Source organism: Lissotriton vulgaris, chromosome 6 (assembly GCF_964263255.1).
Source record: "Lissotriton vulgaris chromosome 6, aLisVul1.2, whole genome shotgun sequence".
NCBI classification, from domain to species: Eukaryota; Metazoa; Chordata; class Amphibia; order Caudata; family Salamandridae; genus Lissotriton; species Lissotriton vulgaris.
In genome coordinates this window covers 1,889,558,575-1,889,576,608 of record NC_141694.1, presented here as the reverse complement: position 1 = coordinate 1,889,576,608, position 18,034 = coordinate 1,889,558,575, and the positions used below count along the sequence as shown (strand labels likewise).

At 43.0% G+C, this 18,034-nt stretch overlaps 1 protein-coding gene across 4 annotated transcripts in view; it reads left to right on the top strand.

Moving 5' to 3' along the window:
* LOC147709785 (uncharacterized) overlaps nucleotides 1–18,034 on the top strand; it is a 1,097,608-nt gene that overhangs the window by 525,455 nt on the left and 554,119 nt on the right. For all 4 annotated transcript variants that reach the window (XM_086928225.1, XM_086928227.1, XM_086928228.1 and 1 more), the window contains one exon: nucleotides 1,465–1,503. In XM_086928225.1, coding sequence (XP_086784351.1) covers nucleotides 1,465–1,503 — 39 coding nt within the window. The remainder of the gene's footprint in view (nucleotides 1–1,464; nucleotides 1,504–18,034) is intronic.

The following is an 18,034-nucleotide window of genomic DNA, read 5'->3' as shown; positions in this document are numbered from 1 at the left end:
TGAATTGCTTGAATAATCTTGGGTGCCAGGAACAAGGCGCAGATGCAAGGGAATTTAGAGAGTATGTATATGTAATATATACACAGATAGTGAAAGAGCTGTAGGACAAGATAAAATGGTTTCTAGGGTTACAAAGAGTATGAAACTGAGAAGGACGCCTAGGCTAAAATGTGAGTTTCTCTGGGATGTTAATCTTATTCTAGATTTGTTTCAATCTTGGCCTGGGAATAGGTATTTAGATTTAAGGAGAATCTCAGAAAAGAGTTTCGGATGTGAAGGCATTGGATGTAAACAGGAAAGTGTATGGTGCAGATGGTGTTTATTTTGAAATTTGCAAACATTTGCAATAGAACAAAAACTTCGTCAGAACTGATTTTGTATCCTAGATATGATGACTGTAAGAGGTTGTGTGTGGTAGATTATTTGAAGAAGTATGAGAGTAAAATGATAGAACAGAGGAAAGATAGGGAGAATCAATTGTTGTTGTCCTATGTAAAGCCGTTTTGAGTGGTATGTACAGCTTCTATAGCGAGATGGATCAAGTGGAGCGTGGAACAAGCTGGTATTGATGAGGATACATTTAACGCCTTAATTGCGGCGGTTTTTCCACCGCAGTGCGGGCGTTCTTTTGAGTGCGCGGGGCTCCGGCCGACGGGCAGCACCCGCGAGGTAGTGCTCCCATCGGCTAACGGCCAACGGGAGCACGGAACAGGTTTAGGCACGTACAATGAGATGATAGAACATATGTCAAATGAGGTGTTGAAGGGCTTTCAACATGCATATTGGTAGCCTCTGGTCTTGTAATGAAATGGCGATTCTCCAAATGAAATGAAGTGAGAATCAAGCTTTAGTAAAGACTCAGAGGATATCATTATCCCACACTCCCCTCCCTTAAAAAGAAAAAGGGGGAAATGAGGAGGAAAGAGAGAGGACAGTAAGAATGTGATTTATTATTTTCTTCTTTGCAGATTGTGTGTTGGAGTATTTAATGCATTCCAATGTGTCATGTGGACTTGGGGTATTAAATGCTGTTTGATTTATTTGTTTGCAGTAACGCATTAACAGAAGGACAGAAAGGACGTTGTTTTGGAAAGTCTGTTAAAAGTCTTTTTGGAAAGCTTGGTTGGAGACGTGTTTTTGGAGAAAAGTGGACTTGCTTTCTTGCATTTAAAAGAGGATGGGCATTCTATGTGGGGATGATTTATAGCCAACCCTGTTTTATGGTTCTAGAGTTTTTTGTGTAAGGTTCTTTAAAGGAGCGGTTTGAAGTGGCAAATAAAAGAAATATGCATAATGATAACCTCCAAGTCTTCAATGAATTCTTGATTGTCATTTCATTTCACTTGGAGATTCGCCATTCCTAAGCATATGATAGGGTGTAAAGTGACCACGCTGTGATGTATAATGATGCAAATACACTGGATAAATAATACATTTAGTCTTTCTGTCTTTGTCTTGTTACAGATTATGATCCTGAGCTGGATGGCACCGTTAAATTCGTTGGTAAAGAGTTGGAGAATCAAGCTTATTTAGCTCAAATGTATATTTCCTGAAGCTGCACCAATGATTCTGTTCACAAGACCTTCCCAGACGACACTGCTTTGCCAGCTTGGGGAACGCGTCATAGGTGTGGCGCAGAGGGGGGCTTGTCATAGGTGTGACATGGGAGGGTATGGAACTTGTGTTGTGCAGTTGCTTGCTTGGGACACCTCTTCGGGTAGAGGAGAAAATGCTTAGAAATGCCAAAAACTCACATTTATATGTGGTATTCCAGGACAGACTGGGAGGCGTGCTTACATTTGCCACAGCATGTTTGTGCTGCTCACCATTGTCTTTCTTCACATCCCATTATTTCTCTGTTGCATTGTTTATTGTGGTGTAAAAAATGACATGTGCAAGCTTTATTCTTCCTACAACAAAAGTCTCCTTTCGGATGCCAGTTACATCCACCACACTGGGCTGGCGCTAATGAGGGGGCTAGGATCCTTCTGTAATGAGAAGACACACCACTCTCCCAGGTCCAGGGCACTCACATATCCGCACTCCAGCAATGTGCTTGCAAATCAAAGTTCATTTCAGGCAACACTTTTCGACTGTGTTGTCTTTTTCACAGCCTGAGTTGCTCGAGTATACATCCAACATAAATGGCATGTGAATACAATGAACATAGAAAACAGACCTCGCATCCTGATGCACCCATAGTCAGTGATGACAAACCCGTACTATGGGTTTCAAAGACATACTGTTGTTAGATAATGCGAGGCACAAAAGACAATATTGACAATGTCATTGCATGTGTTGTATTACACATCAATTTAATGAGGAATGCACATGTAAACATTATAGAAAACATCATTAAAAATCACTCATCGGTCTAGTAACCAGCGCTATTTGCTATGTCCTGCATTCAAATTCATCTATGGAACAGAAGCAAGCAAATTAAAAAAACAAAATGAAGAAATGATGGGAAGATATAACAATGGGGTATCAACACTTTAAATTTCATGCGTCAACCAAAGTCATTAAGTTCCTGTCAAGTCACCATGCAAATGAATTCACAGCACAGCTTGAAATACTTAGGGGTACTAGGGACCGCCCAGTAATGTCGCGATAAAGCGCCGCACTTTGAAGCAGCCCCGGGCGAGGCCAGTATCGGCCCTGTCCTCCTGGAAGGCCTGCCAGTCATTTAGAGCTGCCCTTTCCCAAGGGCCACACGGTGACGAGTTTGGAAAAGGAGGGGTTGCAGCCTTTTGCAAGATGCCCTGCAGGCCGCGAGAGTCCAGTGACGCCAGGGCAGGTTGCAAGCTTCTTCAGTCTGAGCTCCATCTACACCGGGCAGATGGACCTGGAGACATTTCAGGACAAGACTGTTGGGTAACTTAACCTCCCATCTCTTTAGAAAGAACTGCAGTCCCTCTTGCTTTTCTTTCTCCACTTCACCACACAGGTCACCCCTCTATTACTGCCTCTTTCCCTCTGCTCTCGCCATTCTCCTTCATTTTCTATGTTATCCCTTTCTGTGTAGGAGACGCAGCAGCAGGCAAAGCATCTGGCATTTAGCAACGGCAGCGTTTTCAATTCAGAATATCAGAGAAGAAACAGATGAATTATTCAGCACTCACTTCTGTATCTAGCAGGAAAGTTGCCTAACTAAATAAGGCAACTTTCTTTCTACGCATAGATGTTTCTGAAATGCAGTCATGTATCACAGACGCATGTTTGACAAATTGCCTAATTAGATTGGACAAATGACTGCTGTTCAGGAACATCAGATTTGTATCTTCTCCATCTGGACGCATTTAGAATGCTGTCTTCTAGCTTGACCGCTGCTTTGTGCAGAGAGGCCAAGAATCGGATGTGCACGTAGTCTTATTAACACCTTTTTTACGGCACAACAGACATTCTGAGCACCGTGCAGTCCCTGCAGCCTGAACTCTAGAGCTCTCTATCATGGCCCATTCTAAAAGCATGGAGGTGACTCAGTTCAAAGTATGCACTAAACAAGAGTATTCTGCTACATGAAAAGAGCACAAAACACAGCATCTTGGAAATGGCTTACACTCGTAGAGAATGTAGATTGAGTAAAACGTAAATTATAAACAGGAACTAAATCACGGACATGGATTGCCTTAACTATTTTCATTATTTGTTCAGAAATCGAGCAGCGTTTTTGTCTGTTGAGTTAAGCACATGAATATAGGGCCCAACAGAGATTCATTTCAATATCGAGTTTGAATTACCCAGCAGACTTTTAAGTCATGCAGAGTGGCTGCCACCAGAAGTGCTGGATACAAAGGCATATGGAGACCACAGTTTTTCCAATTCATAACAGCGGTGTTACGTGCAGTGTGTGTCATGAGATACGTTAGGAAGCAATGGAAACCTGTTTATGAACATTGTGTTTGGTTTCCAAAAGAAGTGGCAGGTAATTTGTGTCATGAATATAATGATGTGCCTTGCTGCCCTGATGTCTGTAAACTACCTTCTGTCTCTGTTTTACCGAAGTCTGGAAGTGTTGAGCAATTTAACAATTCCCAAATGTTCGGTTCGATTTGTGACTAACAGGTGGCGTTTTCAGTGTCACATAATACAGCCACTATTGCTCATAATGTATACAATCAAAACTTGGCAAGGCACATGTTTTATCCCTGTAGTGTAAGTTGTATAAGCAAATACAACTGTGAATGCTCATCTTACTTTTGACTCATTTTCTTAACATTAATACTCGTAGGGAGTCTAACAGTCAGATCAAACCCTCCATTAGTCTGCCCACCCGTGACCGAACCTGCCACAAAGTACCAGTCTCTCGAAAAACCTCAAATAATTTCCACAGTACGACTCCCTACCCATCCCAGAGATTACAATCCAAAATGCAATCTTCACATATTTCTGTCAAAACACCCAACATCAAGAGTGCAGCTGTTAACCAGTCCTACTTTTTCAGATAAAGATATAAAAGTGATGGGAGATGTAGTTTAACTTCATCATAACTACGGGTGTGAAACATCATAGAAATAGTGCTGAAAATTGCACCAAAATTCACAATTTTGAAAAATAAATCTCAAGGGGAGATCAGTGCTCCCTCATAAACGTCAGCTCACTTGCTTCGATCATCCACAAAAATCCCTTCATTGCTCTTACGCCTTACCATTCTCAACTTTCTCTAGCTGCCACTAGGGTATATCTGTAAGGAAACTGTCCAGTTCTTGCTTAGGTCCATCCCAGATCACAAACAAGTCTTCAATATTTCTCGTCCAAAAGATGTTCATTCTCATCCACCCGCACATGCCACTCCTCCCACCATCTCATGAACATTCCAGCATAGCTCAGGACATATAGCAACTGTCGATACCTTCTGTCCTCAAACAGGAAAACATTATTCTCCAGGCAAAACATTAGCATGCCAATCAACATCATAGAGGGCTCGTACAAATTCATAGATTTTTCTCTGAAAAAATACCTGCATGCCTGGATCTGTCCTTTCTGTGACAGTTTATAACCATTTATCTCATTTAATTTTTGCAATTCACAAGACTGATGAAAGGATTTACTTGCATGTAGCAAGTTTCATTAATGAGTTTATGGTGTCAATCTGTGTCGTGAATAAATGTGCATGGTCACTTGCCGGGAATTCTATTGCGATGACTTTGGTTGATGCGTGAGATTTAATGTGTTGATACCCCATTGTCATATCTTCCTTTATTTTCTTCATTTTGTTTTTTCTGCTTTGCATGCCTCTGTTTCACGGATGTATTTGCATGTAATATATATCTCTGGTCACATGACCGATGGGTGATTTTTAGTGATGCTTATTATAATGTTTATATGTGAATGCCTCATTAATTTGATGTGTCCCCAGCACATGTGGCATGCTATTAAGAATTCATGATATTGCCAGAATTGTCTTTTGAACCTCGCATTGCCTAACAACAGTATGTCTTTCCAACCCGTAGAAATGGTATGTCATTACTGTCTATAGAAGCATCAGGACGAGATGTCCGTTTTCTATGTTGATTGTATTCACATTGCATTCATGTTGGGTGAACACTTGAGCAATTCAGACTGTGAAAAAATGTGAAAAAGACCACACGGTCGAAATGTGTTGCAAAAAATAAACTTTGATTTTCAAGCACATTCCTAGAGTGCAAATATTTTTTGAGGCGTTGCCCTCGAGGCGCATTATTACTTCACTTTTTTCTTCCTCTATTCAATGTTAACATTTGTCGCAAACTGTAGCTTACACAATCTCCTACACTGTTGAATGTGATGTCTAATCTCTAACTCTTTCTGACAGAACCTCAAGCCAGCATTCTTCTCTAGACAGCAATAAAATAAAGCTTTGTCTTCGTTAGGGACATGTTGTGTTCTGACTACTTGGTAAGCAACAGAGAATCTCCTCTATTGTCCCCTCCTCAGAAGAGACCAATCTTAAACCCCCTTTAACGAATTCAGCAGGTCTGTCTTTATCTAATACCCAGGTTCAAAGTGCCACACCTTCCTGTAGTCTTAAATGTCTATTTGTAACCCATAGATTACCACTCCAGACACAGACTGGCCTTATGCAAATCAGCACTGATCCTGCTCCCCCGCTCATCATGGGAACAGCTTATTAACAACTGCCAGGCAAAGCCCCTCCTGAAGGAAACATGTAGCCCTAGACTGCTTTCAGTCTTGTGGGGCCTGTTCAGGGAGGTATCACTTGGATCCTGTAGTACAACAAGCAAGGGATCCACATCTCTGCATAGCCTTGGCATTTAGGGTGTTTCCTCAAACACAGGTGATGTTAGGAATTCTTGCACACAGTCTAGTCCACTTGCAATCCCTATGGCTATTATTCTGACTCATTGTTTTACTCCGACTATATAACCCTAAACAAAGGCCTGTCTGATGTAAATCACTAACAACCCTGGGACTCATATGAAAAGTTAAACTGTGAGATACGGCTTCTTTATCCAAGTATCTACACCTTCCTATCCCTAACATACTGCTATACATACCCATGAGCTACCATCATTTACTGTTATCATATGCCCAGGCACATCATCCTATGCCTAGGTCCTTCTTACCGTCTTATGCCCAGGAGCTACCACGTAGCCCACGTAATACCATCACATGCCATTTTTGGTGCAAATGTCACGGTTCTGGTGCGATGTGGGCCAATTGCAAAGAGCCCAAAAGCTTAAATCTAAGCTCTCAAGAGCCACATCAAGGATCCAGAACCCAAAGGGCACCTCTTAGGAGTAAGGATCTTGCTGGAGACTTCTCCAGTAGTTGCTGTGTAGCCTGTTATGTCCCTGAGGCTCATATCAGTAGGCCTGCAGACTAGCCCTTTGAGTCACTCTGGGGCCCTGGCCTCAAGATGGACTTGAAGGTCCCGTGATTCTTCCCCGGGCTAGATACAGCAGGCAGGAGGTTAGCACAGCAAGGCCGCAGCTCCTTTAGAGTAGCAGTCCAGCAGTGTGGTAGTCCTTTTATCAGCACAGCAGTCCTCCATCCTAGTAGAGTGTCCACAGGTCTAGAAGTTTAAATAAGTTGAAATAAGTGGTGGTGTCTGTGGTCCTTCTTTTATACATGTGTGTACTGGTTCTGGAAGGTGGAAGAAGCTTCTAGAGAGTGTCTTAGAAGTGCATTGAGTTCCCCCATTCTACCAGGATGGCCCATCCAGTCACACCTAAATTGCCATTTTGTGTGGCTGTTGAGGAGAAATACACAAAGCCCAACTGGCAACTACACCCAATCATGAGACCAGAGACAGTCTGCAAGTACCAAATGGTTAAGGCAAGACAATGACACTTTTCTAAAAGTCACTAGGAGTAATAGGGTATCCCAGTAACCCTCAGAACCTGGGTACATAAGTTAAACAACAGAAATGGTTCTGTCGGGGAACACAAATAAATTGAGAAATGTATTGGATACACAATTATCCAAGGAGGGATATATGGAGAAACAACCACTGACCACAATAGTTATAAAGGTTAATCTTTTAGTGTAAACCTTATGGTAATTGAATTTACAGTTCTTTGAATAGCTGTCCAAAACAAACAACACACATCAACTGTATATACATTGAGTGAATAAGTCGTAATTGGTGACCAAATGTTGTGAATATTTGGAGAAAGTACAAACATATAGATACAACATTACAACAAAGAAGTACACTTTAGAATACAGAATTCTCAAACAAAGTTATTTATCTTTCTTTTTTTTGAGGCTCAGTGTGGACAGAAACATAACGTCGACGTTTCGACCCTAGATAAATGCTCAGATTTGCGTGCATCCGAGGCAGGTCTTCATCAGGACTACAAAAGTGAAAGGGACAGCTTGCAAATGTAAATTAAAAACTGGTGGTCAAGGCCTGATGTGTGTCAGTGATACAAACGAAAATAGGGCTTCAGTCCCCATTGTGCTCACCTTGTTAGAGGTGTATATTTCTTCCAACAGATCCTTCATATAGGTGATGGAGAGGGTCAGCCGACATACTCCATGAAGATGTTTGGCAAATGAATTTCTATAAAAGATAAGGCGAAACTCAGGCCTCTGCTGGTAACCATCATGCCTGCATATCGTATTTAAAACACTGGTTGAAGTCCACTGTTTTCTTTGCGTATAATCTTCAGCACCGTCCGGTGGGAAGATCGGTTGAATAAGTGCAGCATCAGCGATCACCTGAAAGATTTGTAAGGGGGTCCTCTGTCAAATCATGATGGCTTGAGACAAGGCTGCACAACTGATGTTAAGCCTCCAGTGACTGTAGTTAAACGTCACCGTCACCGCGTGAGAAGTGATCTTTAAAAAAGGGTGGTGATCATGAAAGACTGTTGCGAGGCCATGTTCATATCGATTAGATCAGACGTGGCAAGTGTCAAATGACTACCGAAGATGTTTGTGGCTACGCCGCTGTGTTAATCAAAAACAGTCTAAGCATGTCCGACACTGAGCAATTAAACAAACATCCTGCTGTAGTACGCAATCTATGTAAAAACATCACCATAGCCACGGGATAATAAGGAATGAATTATGCTGTGGCAGCAGCAACCATTTTGTGATGCTGAGACTCTGTTTAACTTTAACCGGGTAAAGCAGTAACTACATGTCTTCTCTCTCTAGAAGGGCGGAATGCTACCCCCGCCGCCAGGACTGGCGGGGGGGGGGGGTAGTATTCCAAAGTGTTTGACAACTTACACGACAAGTTTTGATAAAGCCAAACCAATAACCGCAAGGATTATAATGCCCTTAAGAGTAAATGGCATGGCTATATCATAGAACAGCTATAAGGAGATGGTTCCGAACGCTGCAGAGGGGCTCAGCTCATGCTAGGACACCCTCTCACATAAAACCAAGCACTCTGCCTCCAGGATTGTAGAGGCCTAGCATAGGAGTGACTTATAGGTGCATATGTGTCTGTATTTATGGGTAGATATAGGTATACTATATCTAATTAAGGGGTGATTACACCACCTTACCCAAGCTGAGTGATCAGCCTGTGGTGTCAGTTTGGATGGCCAGCCAGAGGTGGCATAATACATGCTGCAGGCCTTGGATGCACCTATGCCCTGGGTACCTATGGTACATTATACAGGGGCTCACAAAGGTGACCCAATTCCCAATCAGGTATGTACCTAAAGTACATGGTATCAATTTAGAGAGAGAACAGCTGGGTTGTGGGTCTGATTAGCAGGCCCACAGCCACACTAAAGTCGAAAAACCAGAAAATCACAGCAAAAAATTGGGGGTGACCATAGGAAGCAGACCCTACTCTCCTACACTGATGAAGACCCGCCTCGGATGCACACAAATCTGCGCGTTTATCTCGGGTCGAAACGTCAACGTTATGTTTCCGTCGACACTGAGCAACAACAAAACAAAGAGATAAATAACCTTGTTTGAGACTACTGTATTCTACAGTGGACTTCTTTGTTGTAATGTTGTATCTATATGTTTGCTTGTGTTTGTACTTTCTCCAAATATTCACAACATTTGGTCACCAGTCACGACTTATTCACTCAATGTATACACAGTTGATGTGTGTTGTTTGTTTTGGACTGCTATTCAAAGAACTGTAAATTCAATATCCATAAAGTTTACACTTAAAGATTAACCTTTATAACTATTGTGGTCAGTGTTTGTTTCTCCATATTGGATATATAACTTTTAATTGTGAATTCAATACATTTCTCCATGTATTTGTGTTCCAATACAGAACCATTTCTGTTGTTTAACTGTTCTAAAAGTGGCATTTTCAGTATTGCAATTTAACATATGACTTGGCCATAAGTTTGGATTTTAAATTGTGGTTCCAGAGACTCCAGGCTTGAAGGGTTTATTTATTTCCAAATGGAAATTACACTTATAGAATTGAATAAGGTAATCCCAACCTTATTCTATGTGAGAGATAGGCCCTGCAGTAGTAAAACACAACTGAGAGTTTTTCCTTACGAAAACATGTAAAACTTAAAAGTACATGTCCTGCCTTTCAAATACATTGCACTCTGACCTCTGGGTTGTCTAGGGCCTACCTTAGGGGTAAGGGAAAGGTTGGGCATGGCAAAGTGTTTATTTTGCCAGGTCGACATGTCAGGGTAAACTGCACATACAGGCTCTGCAGTGAGTCATGAGCCATGGTTAAAGGGTTATTTAAGTAGGTAACACATTGAATGCTGCAAGCCCACTGTTAGCATTTACTTTACAGACCCAGGGCACATGTAGTGCACTGTACTAGGGACTTCTAAGTAAATTAAATATGTCAGTTGGGTATGAGCCAATGTTACCATGTTTAGAGGAGAGAGCACGTGCACTTTAGCACTGGTTAGCTGTCAGTCCTAGGACCAACAAAATCGAATTTAGCAATAATTAGTAGGAGGAAGGCAAAAAGAAATTGCAGGTCAACATGGCAGTGTAAACCGCATATAGGCTCTGTAATGGCAAGCCTAACGTTTGTGGGCTTTCCAATACAACCCCCTCCAGCCTGAAGTTAGAAGAGGACTGATCAATACCCTGCTTAGGCGATAGATCGTGGACTGTGGCACTTTTTAGTTCTCTGAACTCAGTTGGATCCCTCTGTATATGCTCTCCTGAGCCACCGAACTGACCCATGGGGAACCTTTCTCCTCACTTGTGGACCCCATCTTTGCATCACCTAACCTTAACTTGCTGACAGGTGCATCCCAGTAGGCAGGCAGTACCACCATGGCCAACAAAGTGATGTGACCCATTTCACTCCTGAAATCAGACTTCTGTCCCCAACACAAGGAAAACTCTGCCCATAAGGACAGAAACCAACAGCAAGCCGGGCTGAAGATGGCTGGAATGCCAGAAACTGGTCCTCGGAAGCTTGTTTCCGGTCCAGGGAAGACATGGCTTGGCAGTTCGGGCTGGACTGTTCCCATGAGGCACAGGGTCAGACTGATTTGCATATAGCCATGTCTGAACTGGGGTGGCAGAGTGAGCTTAAGAACGGTGATGGATTAAACCCAGATCTTTTGACTGGGTGTGAGTGTTTGATTGACTCAGATGCTCCGTCCATCATCATCCCCTTTTGTACCGCTTTTGGCCGCCATAAGTGTGGAAGGGTCTGCTCAGACGTAAGTCCCTTGCTCACTTCGCCTCTGGATTCAAGCAAGTCGGGCTGAAGACGGCTGGAATGCCAGAAACCGGTCGTCGGAAGCTCGTTTCCGGTCCAGGGAAGACATGGCTTGGCAGTTCGGGCTGGACTGTTTCCATGAGGCACAGGGTCAGACTGATTTGCATATAGCCATGTCTGAACTGGGGTGGCAGAGTGGGCTAAAGAACGGTGATGAATTAAACCCAGATCTTTTGACTGGGTGTGAGTGTTTGATTGACTCAGATGCTCCGTCCATCACCACCCCCTTTTGTACCACTTAGAGCTGTCAGTGGCAGTAGCCAGGCCCTTGGCCATACGCTCCTAGCTAGAGGCCCTTAGCCAGGCTATTGGGTAGGCATCTCTTTCAGCCTTGGGACTGGCAAGGAGTACCCTATGGGCTTCTGAGAATTCTCTGAGGTGTCCCAGAGTCGGAGGGCAGTAGCCCCAGGTGCTTTCACCTCTACTTCCACCCTACCTCCCACCAGTTCGGGGTGGTATCTTGACACTGGCAAATCAACCCACAATCTGTATGCTGAGGCTGAAGATGGGACAGAGGAGTACCTTCCCTCACCCTGTCCCTCCATCTAGGCTCCTGTACCCTCTGCTTGGGAGTGGTACTCCCAGAAAACTAATCTGTCAGTGAGCTCTTGGAAACCGCCCTTCTCAATTCTCCTGACACCAGGGACAACTATTCCAGCAAACTGCAGTCTGGGGACATCCGGGCACTAACTGTGACCCTCCTCTGGGTCACCTCCACACCCCAATCCAGGTATGCCAGGGCCGTAAGTCGGAAGAAGTCCTGCCCATGGGCCTGGACTACCTTATACACCTTGCTGGTATACTGCTCTTGGGTAACTAGCCTTTTTACTACTATGGTCTGGCTAACCACGGTGTCCCTGAGAGCACCGCCTGGGACCCCATTCACATTCACCTGATGAAAGTGGCAGGTCCCATCCCCAGGGATCACAAGTTCACCCTCTGAGTCTATCTCCCAACTAAGGGTGAGCATGGCTTGGTATATGACCTGCCCAGGAGAATACTCACCAGGGCTGGACTGGGAACATAAAATGGCCCTGCAAAAATGATAAATGTAGCCCCCATGTGCAGGTTTGCTAATGCCTGCTAGAACCAGAGCAACTCTTTCAGGTTGCCGCTGGCAGTGCGTAATAGACACCAACACTCCTGTAGGCCGAAACCAGACTCCAAGTGTCAAAAACGGCCTCCTTGTGCCCCTGCCTCCAGGGGATTGCTGGCTTGCCTGACTAGATAGTCCATCCATGCTACCAACCCCAAAGGCCATATTGGGTAGTTTCTTTGGACCGTCAGACCCCCCTGCTTGTGTCCTAAGTGGGAGCACTCTAAGCAGTGGGGTTGGAACTGGGGTGCCCTGGGCCACCACCCACCAGAACCACCCCCTTGTTTATCAGATGGGACATGGGACCCCATTCCCCCCCAACTCTTCTACACTTCTGGCTCCTTTGCAAACTCCCCCTCATCCTGCTGGAGGAAACCTAAATCACCCCTCTTGGGGTCACTCCCAGGTACCTTCTTGGACATTCTGATGCTGACCCAAAGGTCTGTCTCCTCAGCAAGTTGTTGGGATCAGTCAGCTTACTGTCAACTAGGTGCTGGTGAAACTCAGTAAAACAAATACTGAGCATGTGTTTTACTTGCTGGAGTAATCCACCAAATCTTCCCAGGACTAACTGCGGAGCTGCTGGCTATCCCGAACCTATGGCGGTACTTTTAAGGGGTCAGTCAAAACTTTGTAAGTAAAATTGCTTTTATGGGAGTGTACTCAATATGGTCTCCAACAATGTGATCAGGGATAGGCTACGGCACCAAATGGCAGAAGGAAGAAAATGCCAACTTAATTAAAATCAAGATGATGGATGGGGTGCTGAAACAAATCAACCACTCACCCTCAGTCAAGAGATCTGGGGTTAATCCATCCTTTTGCTCATTATGCCACTTTGGACTTAGACATAAGCAAATCAGTCTTGACCCTGCTCCTCATGTGAACATTTCCAGCCTGAACTGCCAGATCAGGTCTTCCCTGGTCCGGAAACAGGCATCCTGGGGCCTGTCTTGGGGTAACACTCTCATCAGCCAGGCTGGCTTGAACCCAGTGGCACAGCGAGCAAGAGACCCACATCTGGGCATACACCTGGCTACTTTGGGAGAACATAGCAAACACTGCAAAATTATGGACAATGGCAGTTTTAGAACTGAAACTTAGAATCTGATTCCACCGTCAGTTTGAATTTTAAATTGTGATCCCAGAGACAACAGACGTGACGGGTTTATTTCTTTCCAATTGGAAATTGCACTTCTAAAATGTAAAAAGGTAATAAGAATGTTTTCCTATGCGAGATCTAGGCCTTGCAGTTGAGAAAGACGACTTTGAGAATTTTTCACAACCAGGACTTGAAACACTAAAAATACGTGTCCTGCCATTACATGCATTGCCCCTCTTTCCCCTGAGTTTTCCAGGGCCTGCCTTAGGGGTAACTTATATGGATAAAAGAAGGTTTGGGCCTGGCAAAAAAAAGAAATCGCAGGTCGACATAGCAGTGCAAATTGCACATATAGGCTCTGTAATGGCAGGTCTAACACATGGTTAAAGAGCTACTTAAATGGGTGGCATAGTCAGTGCTGCAGGCCCACTAGTAGTATTTAATTTATAAGCCTTAGACACATGTAGTGCACTGTACAAGGGACGTATACATAAATTAAATATGGCAATTGGCTGTGAGCCAATTTTACCATGTTTAGAGGAGAGAGCATATGCACTTTAGCACTGGTTGGCAGTGGTACCATTCTCAGAGTCCTATGGCACGCAAACAAGAAATTATGATATGTAGTAAGAGGAAGGCAAACAAAATTGGGGTGTGACCCTGCAGAATAGGCCATTTTACATTGTCAAGGTACCAGGCCAGGCCTTGATTGGGTGATAAAACACAGATGGGCAGTGACTGCATGCAGCAACACCTAAGACATATCAGCAGTTTATCAACCCTGGAAGATTCCATGCAACTGTCCAGCTAGACATTTGCCTTCTGCCGTTAATGGCCCATCCAGGCCTAGATAAGTCACATATTTGGTCTAGGTTTTCATTTTACCCATATAGATATTTCTATACAGCACACCAACCGCATGTTTCTGTTCACCCACACTCTGGAGTGGGGCACACATTACACTGTACATTATGGTACTCTCATGATGCTGTATTTATGGTCATAGATCTCCAGGGCCATCTGTCAGATGACAGGCTGTAGGACACTGCTGCCTACCATGGGATGTGATACATGCACAGGTCCTACCTGTAATATTGGCCTCTTCTGCATAACCGACTGTTGCATCCTCACCACACCTGAAACATAATCAGAAAATTGTGTCAGCAGTGTGTATACTTGTGTATTCTGCAAGTGGTTTACTTAAAAGCAGTGTTGGGGGTTAAGCCCCTGCCAGGCATGTGAGAGAGTTGTACAAGGTACTTTTACTTTGTGCTATGTGCAACATGCACTGTTCCAGGCCTGAGGGAATCAGCAGCACCATTCATTATGCTGCCAATAAACAGGGTCACAATGGTTTGTAAGGGTGCCGTTACCAAGTGTAAAGTTTGTTTTGGCACCACCCTTTCTGAGCTTAATTTTCATGTGGGGCAACAGGGATGAATGTTCAACTTGCTGGTCCTGGGGCTGTAGAATGAGAGCATTCCACATCACTGCACAGGTTCACAGCATGTCAATGCACCTGAGTTTGCTGAAATTGCACTGTGTGAAGGACCTGCTAGGAAGTAAAGATCAAAGACTGCCACTTCTTGAATCTGCTCTGAACCGTGCCTAGCTCATGCTCTAACCCATAGATGTTCTTAATTAATGCACATGATGCAGGTTCCAGCAAAGCCTCTTCTGAGGTGCTCGTGGACACTCAATGTGATCATGATGTAATCCCTGATCATTCTGTCAATCACCCGTATATTTCAGCAAGCTAACTATAACTTGCCCCACGCCATGCACTGCTTATGACCTCAAATATTACATCACTCATGACATGTTCAATTACATCATTGATTACATAACTGATGACATCTGAAAGGATATCACCCTTTCTTAAAGCATACTGCATTTCATCTTTTTGTATGCAGAGTCACTCTGGAATTAACTCAGTGTTATCTTTTACAGTTGATTATTTGTTATTCATAGAAGCAAATTATACATTTAGAAATAAACAAATTATGGCCATTTAGCCAATACAGGGAGTGAAGCATGGAGGGAAGTGCAGTCCGTGCCCCTGGACCAGTCATTAATGTGCTGCATGTCCTAACTCCACCACAGAGGAAGAAATAGATATAAACTATCAGCAGTCCGAGGTCTATGAAAGTACTCACTGAGGACCTTTTCTTTCTGTAATTCCCATATCATTGGTAAACTATTTTAATATATGTGATAACTTGGCTGTGAGTTTTCCTGTATCTTAGCCCCTGAGTAGAGTTGACTATAGTCTGCATCCTCAAGACATTTAATGGCTGACAATGGGGTCTGGCAATGACTGATAAAGATAGGTCAACACTTGGGGGTCCACAGCACCACCTGGCCATGGTCTTGAAGGTGTCTGTATGGCATTTAGCTTTCCATTACTATTATTTGTGCCAAGGACATTCTTCTGAGGGAAAGGTACTCAAGGGCACCTTGGCAATCCCAGTAACAAGTCTTGCCTGTTGTACCTGCAACCGCAGAAACTAGATTCTACTGTGAGCTCACTGAAAGGCCAATAACCGCCATTTGGCCTATAATATTAAATGGGCAGCGAGTTTAAACACTCAAGGCTTACTCGGAAGGAGTGGAGTAGGTTTACAAAGGTAGGTACTCTGAATATTCAAATGACTTCAATCATTATATTATCCAGTCAGTGTTATTTATTTCTTTTTTTTTTAAATATCTTTATTTCGGTAAAACTTTACCATAAAAGACGTTTGTAATACACATTAAAAACTGGTTCATTTAAATAATTTATACAGCAATTCGTAAAATTTATAAAGGCATTTCTTACATAAGTCCATATATACTGAAAATCAAGTCAGAGCCCTGAGACATTTCCTTCTGATAGACCAGAGAGCGCCCAAGTACTTGGCCATAGCAAACACAATATGGTCCGACAGATCAGTTTTTAAGACTCTGAAGGCAGCCAGACACCTCGCAAGGCCCAGATTCCTGCATAGGGGAGCAATCCAGTACCTTCGGATCTCTCGATAGGCAGGGCAGAAAAAAAGGATGTGGAGTTCTGTTTCATCCGATATTCTGCATGCTGGACAAATACTGCTTGCATCGTCACTCCATTTAGATGTAAGAATTCTAATGGGGAGGGACCCATGTCTCCACTGTAGATATAGTTTCCTCAATATTGAGGGATACATTTTGTCCAGAGTTGGTTCCATATTATAGTTGGCCTTGTGGGACAAAAAGGAAACTGTCAAAGTCCCGAGATTTTGATTGTTAAGTAGCAGGGACAGTTTGCTATCACGGTAAGACTTGACTAATTCCTTTTTAGAGAGGAGATGGCACGTATTAGTTATTTATTTCCATAAGAGATGCATGTGTATTTACACTATTGGAATAAATTCTTTAGAGATATACAATACCTGCATAATTAATTGATATACATAATTTCCATTTACAAAAACTAGTCGCAAATTCAACTTCTATAAATGAAAAGGAATTTTTCGAACCAACCTATGTACAAATAGTTTGGTTCACAAAATTTCACACTATAGTGGTTGACAAATTGTGACTTGCTACAATTGGTTTACATTACAGGGATGCTGACCTTTGGGTCAGTAGATCCTTATGTCAGGGTTCTCATTTTAAATAAAGTCAGTTTTTATTTATAAAAGAGCCATTAATTTTCCTTTAAAGAGGCTGCATTTAAAAATAAAATATCTTTTTTTAGTTTGTTTGTTTAAATGTTGGCAGTGTTCCCATGGACAGCTGTCTACTCTACAACAAGCTTTTGTATCTATCGCAAGCATTTTCCGTAGCACTCATTATCATTTGTGATTGGGTTAGCACTCTGTTAGAAACTGAGTATCTTGCTGTCAGAGTATACACCCTGTACAAGCAGGAACCACAATCCTAGTCAGAGTAAGTCAGATACACAGTTAGAGATTACCTATGATCACCCTCCGGTTTATTGGCACAGAGCTGCAAGCCTAACCAAAAGAGGCAATATGACACAATGAATACACTACAAAAAGACTCAATACAGGTTTCGAAAAATAAATTATTATATTCTGAACAAAAGAACAAAAATCCAGTGTATAGAAGTTGAGATAATGAATTTTAAAGGAATATTTGCATTGTAGCGCTTACAAGTAAACAACGCTAAAATGGGTTATCTGGTCACACTAGACTGGGTCACAGTCAAAGTTTAGGCCAACTACAGGATGCGTGCATGCCTCAGTGAACAAAGTACCTTTACTGGTAAACAGTGAGATGCATGAATGCGGGTTCCGTAGTCGAGGGATGCGTCGATCTTCACTACGCGATACACCCACCCCATACGTGTATTGGAGACAGGCTGTCAAGTGGAGAAAAATATCCACTTTCTATAAGTGTCATTTTTCTAACAGAGTTATGTTAAATCAAACTTCACCAGAAAGGAGGATTTATCATCACCATTACAAAGAGAGGAACTTGAAAAAGGCACACCTCTCCGATCAGGAATTACAGCTTAAAAGTGTACTAAGGATTTCACAGTGCTAACCTATGAGAGGGGTAGGCCTCACAGCAGTGAACAATTAATTTAGCTGTTTGGCATTACCAGGAAATGCTAAACATAAAAGTACAGGTCCTACTTTTACGTACATAGCACCCTGCCTTAGGGCTTCCTGGGGCATATCTTAGGAGTGAACTATATGTAATAAAAGGGAAG